This window comes from Aquarana catesbeiana, linkage group LG12 (genome assembly GCF_042186555.1).
Source record: "Aquarana catesbeiana isolate 2022-GZ linkage group LG12, ASM4218655v1, whole genome shotgun sequence".
Classification (NCBI taxonomy): domain Eukaryota; kingdom Metazoa; phylum Chordata; class Amphibia; order Anura; family Ranidae; genus Aquarana; species Aquarana catesbeiana.
This window is the reverse complement of record NC_133335.1, coordinates 24,837,604-24,851,856: the sequence shown is the minus strand read 5'-3', so window position 1 is coordinate 24,851,856 and position 14,253 is coordinate 24,837,604. Positions and strand designations below refer to the sequence as shown.

The 14,253-nt window shown below is 46.0% G+C and overlaps 1 protein-coding gene across 1 annotated transcript in view; it reads right to left on the bottom strand.

Annotated features, from left to right (window-relative positions):
* LOC141114009 (peroxidasin homolog) overlaps window positions 1-14,253 on the bottom strand; it is a 77,722-nt gene that overhangs the window by 54,845 nt on the left and 8,624 nt on the right. Inside the window, exons 2-4 of the mRNA XM_073607430.1 lie at window positions 8,197-8,268; window positions 1,650-1,721; window positions 43-114 (exon numbers count right to left, since the gene is read on the bottom strand). Coding sequence (XP_073463531.1) covers window positions 43-114; window positions 1,650-1,721; window positions 8,197-8,268 — 216 coding nt within the window. The remainder of the gene's footprint in view (window positions 1-42; window positions 115-1,649; window positions 1,722-8,196; window positions 8,269-14,253) is intronic.

Here is a 14,253-nt window from a genome sequence, read left to right as displayed (position 1 = left end):
GTTGAGAATTATGCTAATGCAGATGCTGGCTGCAATACTCACAGCTGTTCCAGCGAGCCCAGTCCATGGAATGCATTCCCCTGTATGCTACGGATTTCATTCTTGTACAGGTATCTGTGAGAAGACATAAAGGATGAACAGTCTGGATATGTGACCATCAGTAAGAAGAATGATTTCTACATGCGAGAAAGAAAGCCAATAAATAAGGAGATTGAGACTAGGATGCAGTATGAGGCGTTGGCAAAAAAGAAGAAGGGTGTGTTGGAGACCAGGACCTTAGTGAGACAAGGAGAAAAAAAGCTCATATGATCAGGAGCACTAAAGGGGAAGGATGGGGTAGTAAGATAAAGAGAGGACAGGACAGGGACTAGCTTTCTGGATAAGAGGTATACAGTGTGCATGTGTAAATTAATTGGAAATTTAAAGCCAAAAGGAAGCTAAGTAGAGGGAGGGAAACTAGAACAGTAAAGAAAGACAGGCATTGGAAGGATGGCAAGCAGAAGGACCTAGAGGTCAGGGTAAGATGATTAGAGGGTTAACAGGGCGATTGGAGCCAAGGATCCAGGGAGAAGAAGAATAAGCATGAGGGCATGGGACAAGAAGGAGAGCAATAAAAGGGAGCCAGGAATCAGGAGGATGGCAGAAAGAAGAAGACACCAATTTAGATATAATGATGATGGCATGGTGACTAAATGGTTAGCAGGCAGAAGGAGCCAGAGACCTGGGATAACAAGGAGAGGATGTATTAGAAGGATAACAACAAGTGTAAGTCAGGTAGCTGGGTAGAGAAGGAAAAATCAGGAGAAGATATGACCAGAGAGATAGCAGGGGGAGGAAGACAGAAATCAGAGTATAAGATGGAAATACCAGGAGAGGATATGATTAGAAAGGCAAGGAATCTAGAGAAGGTAGAGGCCAGAGTAGATGAAGGAAAACCAGAGCAGGATTTGACTAGAAGAACAACAAGGAGAGGAAAGCCAAGACCATAAAAGAAGAACCAGGACAGTATATGATTAGAAGGATAGCAAGGAGAAGAAGACAGAGAATGGGGAAGAAGACAGAGAACCAGGAAAGGATATGACAAGGAGGATAGCAAGGAGAGAAAAATGAAGGCAAGGGTAGAAGAAAAAAAACAAGGAGAAGATACAGTATGATTAGAAACATAGCATGGAGAAGAAAACCTAGGTAGAGGGAGGATTTCACAGAAGGAGAAGGAATCTCTTTCTAGGAAGGGTAAACAGATCACTATGATATTGGGAATAACAATTAGGGATGATCAGATTGAGTTTGGCTAGATTGATTTTGCCATGAAACGTCTAGGAAATCGAAACGCTTGTATTTAGGATGTATGTATATATACAAATTCAGTCATATCCGACTCTTAGCTAGATCTGTGGGCACCGAATGTCTAGTTTATTTAAATTAGTGTTTTTTGTATTTCTTTTTTTTTCCTCCCTTTAGGGGCATTTGGTCATTATTTGTGTTCTGTCACTTTAAAAAAAAAAAAAAATACAAAATAATTTAATAATTTTAATTAGTTTAAAAATACAGCATGCTGCCACTACAGTTAATCAGAATTATCTTTATAGGGATAATAGTAAAGCCGAAAGCGGAGGAAAGAGAAGTATCAGGGAACAGGTCTAACTGACAGATGCTTCAAATTTTCCAATTTCTCAAATGGTTTCCGAGAAAGCCGCTGGATACGGTTGTTGTTCAGCAACCTGCAATAAGCACAAAAAAAAGAAATAATGCAAAGTAATGACAGCACAGGCCAGTACTAATATTCTCAGCCTGAATACAATGCACATGTAATTTATTAAACAATACAAAAATACCTTGCAGGAAGCAGGGGCTAGGGACTAGGAGCATGGGCGTAGCATCAGGGGTCGCAATGGTGACCCCACCCATGCTCAGGGGGGCCCGTGCGTCTTCCCCGTCACTTAGGTTTCCATCGACTCAGCAGGAGTCCCCAACCACCGGCAAGCGTGCCAGACATCCACAAAGCCGGCCAGAGGTGTGGCTGGCTACACAGGAGTGTCCCACCACCTGCCTCCATTCCCACCCTCCTCCCTTAGTAAGCAGTATTGAGTATGGTTGGATCTAGGGGGTGGTGCACCTCTCCCCCTCACATGGATGCTGGGCACGGGTCAGTAAAAGTTCCTCACCCATCCTCAGACTGCACTTAGTCTCACACAACACATGCAGCAGGGCTACTCCTACCCACACAGCTGAGATTCTTGTACAGACATTCTGCAGAGTGTGTAGCTGGCTGTTTGCAGTTCTGACCTATGAAATCATCAGATCAGAAAGGCAGCAGAGCTGCAATAGCCAGCTACACACTATGCAGATTGAGGCTGTGTCTGTAAAAGAATCCACCCTTGGCTGTGTGCAGTTGGGGAGGAGCAGCGCTGCTGAGAGCCCTGCCAGCAATGACCTCATCCTCTGCCCTACTGACCCCTATTCCATGCTCTGCTACCCCCACACTCTGCCCTGCTGAACCCCATCCTCTGCCCAGCTGACCCTGTCCTCAGCCCCGCTGCCCAGCTGACCCTGTCCTCAGCCCCGCTGACCCCTGTCCTCAGCCCTGCATAGCCACCAGAGACCCCACATAGCCACCAGAGACCCCGCTTAGCCACCAGAGACCCTGCTTAGCCACCAGAGACCTCGCATGGCCACCTCAGACCCCACATAGCCACCAGAGACCCTGCATAGCCACCAAGGACCCCACGTGGCTATGCAGAGACACCAGAGTCCCCACATAGCCACCAGAGACCCTGCATAGCCACCAGAGACCCTGCATAGCCACCAGAGACCCTGCATAGCCACCAGAGACCCCACATAACCACCAGAGACCCTGCATAGCCACCAGAGACCCTGCATAGCCACCAGAGACCCTGCAGAGCCACCAGAGACCCCACATGACTATGCAGAGACCCTGCATAGATACCAGAGACCCTGCATAGCCACCAGAGACCCTGCATAGCCACCAGAGACCCCACATAGTCACCAGAGACCCCACATATAACCAAAATACACCACTTGATTGGAGCGGTGTTCAGGGGGAGTGTCAGACTGCTGGAGAGCCGAGCCCATGCTTTGTGTGAGAGGACCACGGTCTGACTCTCCTATGTGCTGCCAGGACAGGGCGCATTGCAGTACTACGGTAAGTAGCAAGGGTTCAATTGGCTTCAAAATTAAGACAGAATATGGATATTCAGGCATTAGATTGTAATCTCTAATAAGCAGGGCCCTCTGACTCCTCTGGTATTGAATTGTATTGTAACTGTACTGTTTGCCCTCATGTTGTAAAGTGCTGCGCAAACTGTTAGCGTTATATAAATCCTGTATAATAATAATAATAGAACCACACTTGTTTTAATCTGATCTTTCAGGAATCTGCTTTTGTATTCCAATCGCATTCTAGAAAAAAAATGTACTGTACTGGGCTGTAACCCGTGCAAGGACTTGGTAGAAGCACTATTGAATAAATCCCCTGAAGGCGTTTCATGCTGCACAGCGAAATTAATCACTTTCATTTTTTTACTGCTACTCAGCAGACAATTGCTTATTCCTCGACAACCCCTAAACTAAATTTCCAAGAAATTCACTTCTAAATGGAACCATGACAAATGAGAAACTATCAGCTATCACCATAGATACCCAGGCCAAGTTCTTGAAAATCTGGTCCCCATGGATTTCATATTCCCAACCAAACCAAAGAGCTTTGAGTCTTTAACTTGACAATTCGGCTCAATGCATACTGAGCTTAAAAATATATCTGTTCTCTTGGGAGTAAAAAACGCTCATATAGAGCACTTTTTCTACAAAGTTTAGACGAGTTTAGTAGAGTTTTAATTTTTTTCTGCCAGTAAGATCCAATCAAAAACGCGAACCAGAAAGTTTTTTCTTTCCTGCCTCTAAACGTTGAGCTCAAAATATGCCTCTAAACGTCCTAATGTGCATTGACACATAGAATAACATTGAGCTGCTTCTACAGGCAGAACACAAAACTCCTGTAGAAGCAACGTTTTTTAAGTCAGTGTGCATGGAGCCTTCACCAACGAGGCTTGTACAGCAGGGGGAACTACCCCTCGTCACCCCCACTCCCCCCGCCCATCTCCTTTCTGATACTATACCCCCCCCCCTTTCTGTAAGTTCGTCTTCTAACTAGCTCTCCTTCCTTCTTTCCTTTCTTTCCTAATTTCTTCCTTTTCTTACTCATACTTTCCTATCTGATTCAGAACTAGAAGTGCCAAACTTATAACATTACGTGTCCTGTTAATTGTTGTTGAGGACTATCACGTACCTGTATTTACAGTGCCTTGGAAAAGTATTCACACCCCTTGAAATTTTCCACATTTTGTCATGTTACAACCAAAAACGTAAATGGATTTTATTGGGATTTTATGTGATAGATCAACACAAAGTGGTACAAGATTGTGAAGTGGAAGGAAAATGATAAATGGGTTTCAAAATGTTTTACAAATAAATATGTGAAAAGTGTGGGGGGTACATTTGTATTCAGCCCCTCTGAGCCAATACTTTGTAGAACCTCCTTTCCCTGCAATTACAGCTGCAAGTCATTTTGGGGATGTCTCTACCAGCTTTGCACATCTAGAGAGGGACATTTTTGCCCATTCTTTGCAAATTTGGATGCAGAGCGTCTGTGAACAGCAATTTTCAAGTCTTGCCACAGATTCTCAATTGGATTTAGGTCTAAACTTTGACTGGGTCATTCTAACACATGAATATGCTTTGATCTAAACCATTCCATTGTAGCTCTGGCTGTATGTTTAGGGTTGTTGTCCTGCTGGAAGGTGAACCTCCGCCCCAGTCTCAAGTCTTTTGCAGACTCTAATGCCGCGTACACACGGTCGGACTTTCTGGCATACTTGGTCCGGCACACTTTCTGACGGACTTTGTCCGCCAGGTGCGCCGGACTTTAAAACGGACGGACTTGCCCACACATGACCGGACTTTCCGGCGGGCTAAGTCCGCCCGTCTTTCCGACGGACTTTCGCCAGAGTTACGGCGAACTTTCAGAATGAACGGACTTGCCCACACACGGACAAGTCCGTTCATTTTGAACGTGACTCAAGTACGACGGGACTAGAAAAGAAAGTCAATCTTGCCGCTTTTATCGGCGAGATTGACACCTTGCGAGCCCCGTCGCGCGAAAAAACGGCGTGGGGCCCCCCCCTAGAATCCATACCAGACCCCGATCCGAGCACGCAGCCCGGCCGGTCAGGAAAGGGGGTGGGGACGAGCGAGCACCCCCCCCCTGAACCGTACCAGGCCGCATGCCCTCAACATGGGGGGTGGGTGCTTTTGGGGAGGGGGGCTCGCTCGTCCCCACCCCCTTTCCTGAACGGCCGGGCTGCGTGCTTGGATCGGGGTCTGGTATGGATTCTAGGGGGGGACCCCATGCCGTTTTTTCGGCGTAGGGGTTTCCCTTTATAATCCATACCAGACCTAAGGGCCTGGTATGCCCCGCGCTCGCCGCAATAGGAAAATTTGTTTTTCCTATTGCAGCGAGCGCGAAATGCAATACCCTGCCCTCGCGTCGTATCTGGTCCATTGGACCAGCATACACACGAGAGGGCTTTCCGTCGGACCAGCACACAGATGAGCGGACTTTCCGCCAGAAGCTGAGTCCAACGGAAAGGTTTAAAACATGTTTCAAATCTAGGTCCGGCGGGCTTTTGGGAAAAAGTCCGCCGAAAAAGTCCGCCGGAGACTACACACGGGTGGATTGTCCGGCAGACTATGGTCCGCCGGACCAAGTATGCCGGAAAGTCCGACCATGTGTACGCGGCATAACAGGTTTTCTTCTAAGATTGCCCTGTATTTGGCTACATCCATCTTCCCATCAACTCTGACCAGCTTCCCTGTTCCTGCTTAAGAAAAGCATCCCCACAACATGATGCTGCCACCACCATGTTTCACAGTGGGGATGGTGTGTTCAGGGTGATTTGTGGTGTTAGTTTTCCGCCACACATAGCGTTTTGTTTTTAGACCAAAAAGTTCAATTTGGTTCTCGTCTAACCAGAGCACCTTCTTCCACATGTTTGCTGTGTCCCCCACATGGCTTCTCGCAAACTGCAAACGTGACTTCTTATGGCTTTTTTTCAACAATGACTTTCTTCTTACCACTCTTCCATAAAAGTCAGATTTGTGGAGTGCACGACTAATAGTTGTCCTGTGGACAGATTCTCTTACCTGAGCTGTGGATCTCTGCAGCTCCTCCAGAGTTACCATGAGCTTCATGGCTGCTTCTCTGATGAATGCTCTCCTTACCCGGCCTGTCAGTTTAGGTGGACGGCCATGTCTTGGTAGGTTTGCAGTTGTTCCATACTCTTTCCATTTTTGGATGATGGATTGAACAGAGCTCCGTGAGATGTTCAAAGCTTGGGATATTTTTTTTATACCTAACCCTGCTTTAAACTTCTCCACAACTTTATCCATGATGATGCTGTTTGTTCACTAAGATTCTCTAACAAACCTGTGAGGGCTTCACAAAACAGATGTATTTATACTGAGATTAAATTACACACAGGTGGACTATTTACTAATTAGGGGACTTTTAAAGGCAATTGGTTGCACTAGTTTTTAGTTAGGGGTATCAGTGTATAGGGGGCTGAATACAAATGCACGCCACACTTTTCACATATTTATTTGTAAAAAATGTTGAAAACCATTTATCATTTTCATTCTACTTCACAATTATGTGCCACTTTGTGTTGGTCTATCACATAAAATCCCAATAAAATACATTTACGTTTTTGGTTGTAACATGACAAAATGTGGAAAATTTCAAGGGGTATAAATACTTTTTCAAGGCACTGTACCTACGAGGCGTGTCTAAAAAGTTTGGCGAATGGTCCGATATCTCAACAACAGAGGCACATCGAGAAGCGCCACCTAGTGTGGAGTACACGTAACTGTCAGCGTAAACCCGCTGCGGGCAGTGGAACGTAGGTCAGTGTGAGAGGTAGGGTCACAGTGCAATGGAGCAACGAGTGAACATCAAGTTCTTCTACAAATTGGGGAAAACGGCGGCGGAGACGCATGAAATGTCGTTGCAAGCGTATGGGATGGAAGGAAGCCGTGAGCAGAAAACGTGTTTATGACTGGTTCAAACGCTTTCATGATGGGATGTAAACGACTGAGGATGAACCACATTCGGGTCAGCCGTCAACAAGCTGAACCCCTGACATGATTGAGCGAGTGCAACAAATACTGGCTTGATATCGGCGACTGACTACGATTGATGGTGGAGGAATTGGGCATTAGAAAGGACATCTGCGAAGATTTGGGTAAGCGGAAGATCTGTTCCTGGTTTTTGCCACACAAGCTGACAGACGAACAGAAAGCAAAATGGATGGAAACTTCTGGAGATTTCATTACTAGGTGTGACCAGGATCTATCCTTTCTGCCAACCCTCGTCACAGGGGATGAGACCTGGTGGTACCAGTTCTACCTGAAATCCAAGCGGCAATCGATGGAATGGCAGTCACTGTCTTACGGACTTTTCTGTTTCCCTACCTGAAGAGCATCATGAAAGGCGCATGTTTTGCGGATGTGGCCGCAATCCTAGAATGTGTGACAGCGGTTCTGCGATTGATTCCCTAAGAGGCCTTTGCTAAGTTTCCAAAAGCTTTATGAACGTTGCCAGAAGTGTGTTGTGAAGGATGGCGATTATTTTGAAGGCCAATAACGGTAATTTGTTTGTATCTTTTGTTTTGTTTGTTTTCTGATACCATTTATGATGTTGTATGTTATCAAGTGTTTGACAAAGTCCTTTCTGGCATGTTGTATTCAAAACTTATTGTACACCTTGTAATGTGGAAAACCATTTCACAGAAATGCCCCTACTGCTTGGTTGCATTGAAAAACGTCAATAAATATTAATGAACAAAAGAAAAAAAAAAAAAACCTGATGCATTGGCAGACACTACCACCATCCCTTTTCATCGAATGTATCTGGACCAAGAGGAAGCAATGGTTTCCTAGGAGCTCCTAGAACAGAAGCCTACCATTCTTTACATAAGTTTGATTACCATTACTAGAATTTCCATTATTACAGGCCCAGTTGGTAATACCCTGAACCCTGCCCAACGCTCATCTCCACGTGAGCTCACACAATCCTACCTTCTGTCCATTAAATAAAGAGAAAGAACATCAGCATTGCCTTACAGAGTGTGAAGGTCGGGCAGCTTCTGGAGGGCTTCAGAATTGACCTCTCGGATACGGTTAAATCTCAGGTCCCTGGGAAGACAAAAATCAGAATGGATTATACAGTATGTTGCTGCCCTGTATGATATAAGCTTTCTCAGCACAGGTTTGGGGCATACCACCTTTGTGACCATGGAAGCACTGAAATACCATGCATACCCTCTGCTTCAGCACGCTGTATAAAGTAGGGGTATCTACCGATCTGTGCACCAAACTTATCTCCAATATCTGCTCTGTAGTCAAGCCATTGGCATGAAAAAATTCCGGATATGACACAATACAAAGCAACAGTATTAAAAAAAAGCAATCCGTGAGCTTTATTCAGTGACATTGCCTAGGCTGAGATGATGTCACAAATCTGATAAAGGCAGTAGGGACATTCCCTCCGTCTTCTGTCCTCTAGTACTGAGACTGCAGCATTGTGGTCGATGTGAGAGGTAGTGTTACACTTACACAATACTTACCCTATGCACTTAACATGAAAACATTTTTTTCTTTTCTTGGCTTTTCCTGTATTGGCTATGCACTCCAACAGATAGCCACTATACCAACTGTTATAAACACTTAGAAGGGGGAGAAAATAGGATACAAATGTGGAAGTGATACCCATAATGGGCAATCAGGTTTCACAATCTGTTCTGTGGGAACATTAAGCAAGGAATCTGTTTGGTACATTAGAGCAAATGCTCCACTTGGGTTCCTGTTTTTACTCATCAACTCCCATATGACGGGTTCTCTTTAAGGAAAACCTCTGCGAAGCAATACTCGGGTCTAAAATGCACGTGACCCAAGTCCAGTCCAATCAGGACTCTGCATTCTTCAAGATGGTCTACAGTAGCAAACACTGGACATTGGTGCCCAAGCCCTTTTACCATAGCCAACGTACATTCTAGAGGTGGTCACCAGTGCCTGGACAGCAATGCCAATTTAACTCACAGGCTAGACTTGCATGAAGGAGACAAACGGAACTTAGAGGAATTTTTTTCTTAAATATACTCAAGCCAAAAAATTTTTTAGTTTTGGATAGAGTTTGGATCGGTTAGACCCCTGTCAGGTCTTCTGGCGACACAATCCTCTCTTAGACAGCTGTCACCATTTCAGATGCCTCCATTGAAAGGTTCTCCTCTATTCCTGTTCCAGTGACAATTGTAAAATGACTCTATCCAAAATGAAAAAGAAAGTTTTGGGTTTGGATATATTTTAACTATATTGTGCCAAAGTACTTGGTGGCTGTGCTGACTATAAGAGAACGTTCAGGATGCATTGCATGGAACATTGGTGTCCAGTTAGGTTTCACCTCCATCCACACGGAATAAACTGTTCCTGGAATACTGCCATACTGGACACGGCTACACCGCCGAGCACACACTGCATCCCTCAGTGTGCATAATAAGGATGCGTGCGAACATGAAAACATTCGGTGACATCACCGATAAAGAACTCCATTAATTTCTTCCTAGCAGCACAAAACACTGGCAGCAAAAGCCATACTGAAGGTCAGAGAAAAGAGCAACGGTTCCAAGCTGCTTTATGTAAAGGAGAAAATATATTTTGGAAAAAATATATGTAGGTTTTGTGACAGATTGCCTTCTGCCATACTCTGTTCACTCCTCTCTTTACATACTGCCCCTGTTCTACCCACTGTACTCCGCTCCTATACATATTGCCCCCTTCCTGCCCTCTGTACTCCTCTCCTGTACATACTGCCCTCGTCCTACCCTCTGTACTCCTCTCCTGTACAAATTGCCCTCATCAAACCCTCTGTACTCCTCCCCTGTACATATTGCCCCCCGTCCTATCCTCTGTACTCCACTCCTATACATACTGCCCCTGTCCTACCCTCTGCACTCCTCTCCTGTACAAACTGCCCCTATTCTACCCTCTGTACTCCTCCCCTGTACATACTGTCCCAGTTCTACTCTCTCTACTGCTCTCCTGTACATACTGCCCCAGTTCTACCCTCTGTACTCCTCTCCTGTACATACTACCCCGTCCTACCCTCTGTACTCCTCTCCTGTACATACTGCCCCTGTTCTACCCTCTGTACTCCTCTCCTGTACATACTGCCCCTGTTCTACCCTCTGTACTCCTCTCCTATACATACTGCCCCCGTCTTACCCTCCACACTCCTCTCATATACATACTGCCCCCGTCCTATCCTCTGTACTCCTCTACTGTACATACTGCCCCGTCCTACCCTCTGTACTCCCCTCCAGTGCATACTGCCCACAGTCATACCCCCCACACTCCTCTCCTGTACATACTGCCCGCTGTTATACCCCCACACTCCTCTCCTGCACATATTACACCCATGATACTTTCCACATTGCCCACAGTCATACCCTCTGCACTCCTCCCCTGTACACACAAATCATACTTTGGCCATGATAAAATAATTGAATATATATGACTCAGTCTGTCAGTAACAATAACACAGCAGTTTTCATTTTTCTGAGTCCCCCCTGTAACATAGTTCTATTTTTCAGTTGATCCAGCCAGCAGATCCATGACCTTTCTATTTCCTTCAACATGGTGACAACACTGTTATGCAGTGAGATCAGACAGCAGCGTTGTCACAAAGTGGACAGGTAAATCCCAACCGACAGTAGGTAAAAAAATACACCATATGGATAATAAATACTTACCCATCGCATATAAGCACCCCTAGCAGAGTTATATGGTGACTCCAGTAAATAACGTTTTTTTCTGGACAGTTTAGCCTGTTACAGGAAAAAGAATGTAATACATATGCTAAAGAGGGGACCCCGAAAAACAAAACCTGCTGTGTTGATGCTACTGACAGCCTGCATCATATATGTTATTTTTTATTTTTTACCCAGACATCCTTCTTTTGTAAAAGTAACCTTTACTGTAGGCAATTAGAAATTGGCTGATCAGAGAGTTCGGTTTTAGGATGAGAGATGTTCTCTAAGATAAAATAATTCCCAAGAGATGAACCAGAAACCTTCAGTTACAGAGCATACAGTAAACAGGAACATTGAGCAGAGCGCCTTCAGATTGAGGGAAGACAGGCCAACATAAACCCCCGAGGACCTGACGGGTCTGGCCTGCAATCCCAATGGAACACAGACCTGGAAGGTTAACACTAGAGGAACACTGATCTGGGAGATTAACACTAGAGGAACATGGACCTGGAAGGTTAACACTCGAGAAACACAGACCTGGTAGATTAACGCTAGAGGAACACGGACCTGGAAGGTTAACACTAGGAGGAACACGGACCTGGAAGGTTAACACTTGAGAAACACAGACCTGGTAGATTACCACTAAAGGAACACAGACCTGGAAGGATAACACTAGAGGAACACAGACCTGGAAGGTTAACACTAGAGGAAAACAGACCTGGAAGGTTAATACTAGAGGAACACAGACCTGGAAGGTTAACACTAGAGGAAAACAGACCTGGAAGGTTAACACTAGAGGAACACAGACCTGGAAGGTTAACACTAGAGGAAAACAGACCTGGAAGGTTAACACTAGAGGAACACAGACCTGGAAGGGGAATACTCAAGGAACACAGACCTGGAAGGTTAACACTCAAGGAACACAGACCTGGAAGGTGAAGGCTTTGTTTACGTGAGATGTATTAATGTGTGCCCCCTGCAAAGGCCTGTTTATCCACATGGGGGTGCAGAGGTCAGAGGTGTAATTAGAACTTTCAGGGCCCCGGTGCAAGAAACCATGAGAGGCTCCCCTGACCCCCGGCCGGGCCCTTTTCTCCGAGCCCGGTGGTGGAACTCCAGGGCCCAGTCACAAGTACGACCTTTCTCATCCCTGTAGTCTCTGCCACTGGTATCAGTGTTTATTTTGTTTTTTTTTACAATTTTGTAAAAATATTTTTTACAGTTTTTTAGGAGCACTGTTGAGGGGTGTTGGGCTTTGGTGAGATATCAGGGGTCTAAACAGACCTCTGATGTTGCACCTTTGAGACAGAGAAGGAGACTGAGGAACACAGCCCTCAATCTGCACAGAATGAATGAACAGGAATAGCTCTGCACAGAGCTTCTTGCCCAATAATAAACTGAAGCATAGTAAACACAGTTACGAATGGATAAAGTCAGTGACAGATCACTGCCTCTCCATTCAGAAAAAGAAGGGGCCCATTCCCCACTCTCCCTCCTGACAGTTGCCCCGGCTGGAGAGGGGAGGGGGTAACCTGGCAGAGCTGCGGGGGGTGGTGGTCTGAACAGAGCACACAGGGGCTGGAGAGCACATGGGGGACAGTGGAAGAAAGCTGGATAGGAGAAGCAGTGGGGGGCAGCTGCATATAAAGGAATTGATCTCTACATTTTCTTCCTGCAGCCACTGAATCAGCCCACTCCTCCTCCTCTCCCTTCTGCAGGCAAAGGTATGCAGGAGGAAAGATCGATTGCCCCCGTCGATCCTCCTATCAAGGCGTACAGGCAGTGCTAATGCAAAGATTTTTCCCTACACAGGTGAAAGTGCATTTTGCCGTGCCCCCCCCCATCTTTCAGCCACTCAGTGCTGGTACTGCTGCCCAACCACCCTCCGTCCACCCTGCACTGATACTACTGTACTTCCCCATCCTTCAGCCACCCTGCACTGATACTACTGTACTCCCCCATCCTTCAGCCACCCTGCACTGATACTAATGTACTCCCCCATCCTTCAGCCACCCTGCACTGATACTACTGTACTCCCCCATCCTTCAGCCACCCTGCACTGATACTAATGTACTCCCCCATCCTTCAGCCACCCTGCACCGATACTACTGTACTCCCCCATCCTTCAGCCACCCTGCACTGATACTAATGTACTCCCCCATCCTTCAGCCACCCTGCACTGATACTACTGTACTCCCCCATCCTTCAGCCACCCTGCACTGATACTAATGTACTCCCCCATCCTTCAGCCACCCTGCACTGATACTACTGTACTCCCCCATCCTTCAGCCACCCTGCACTGATACTACTGTACTCCCCCATCCTTCAGCCACCCCGCACTGTTACTGCTAGTACAGAATTGTGCAAAATTATATATTCCCCCTTACACTGGTGATTGGTGTAAATGCTCATATTACATTGGTGTCAGTGTAGAAATCCTTCTTTATATTGGTGGGTGATGTAAAATCCCCCGTTACATGGTAGTCAGTGCAAATTCCCCCCCTCACATTGGTGGTCATTGTAGAATCCCCCACTTTGTACTTGCCAAAGATTTCCAGATTTGCTCTACATTATGTTAGAATTTGCCACAGTGTACTGCCTCCTAACTAATCCCATCCCCCCCCCACCACTGCCACTGATCCCATAAACACCCCAGCATTGCCACTGATCACACCCCCCCCCCTCCCCCAGCATTGCCACTGATCCCAGGAGTCCTAGGATCTCTAGGAGTTTTCTGTCTATCAATGGGTCCCCTCAACCCCCCCCCAGGCCATGGTGTGCAGGCAGCGAGGAGATAATGTGCAATAAACTTTGACAATCAATCAGTGAGCAGTAATGATGTGCACTAACCAATTATTGAACGGTAAGGATATGTAGTAACCTCTAATAACCAGTTAGTGAGTGGTAAGGATGTCCAGTAACCTCTAGCAACCAGTTAGTGAGTGGTAAGGATGTCCAGTAACCTCTAGCAACCAATCAGTGAACAGTGTTGATGTACAGTAATCTCTAGGAACCAATCAACAAGCAGAAGTCATGTGCTGTAACCTCTAGTGAGCTGTAATGTGTGCTGCTACTTCTAGCAGCCAGTCAGTGAGCAGTAATAATACACTGCAACCTCTGGCAACCAATCACAATCGCTGCCTGATCTGATTCAGTAAACTGATTTTGAGTGTAGCTGCTATTTATTGTATGTCTCAGAGCGGGTGGAGAGCGAAATTGCATGGAGGGGGGGTGATCCAAGAAAATGTTTGCCCAGGGTCCAATCAATATTAAAGACGGCCTTGGCACTGCTATGTAACAATGACATTGTTACGATCACTCAGGAGCTGGGATACATACCAGATGTGATCAGCACTGACCATATAAGAACAAT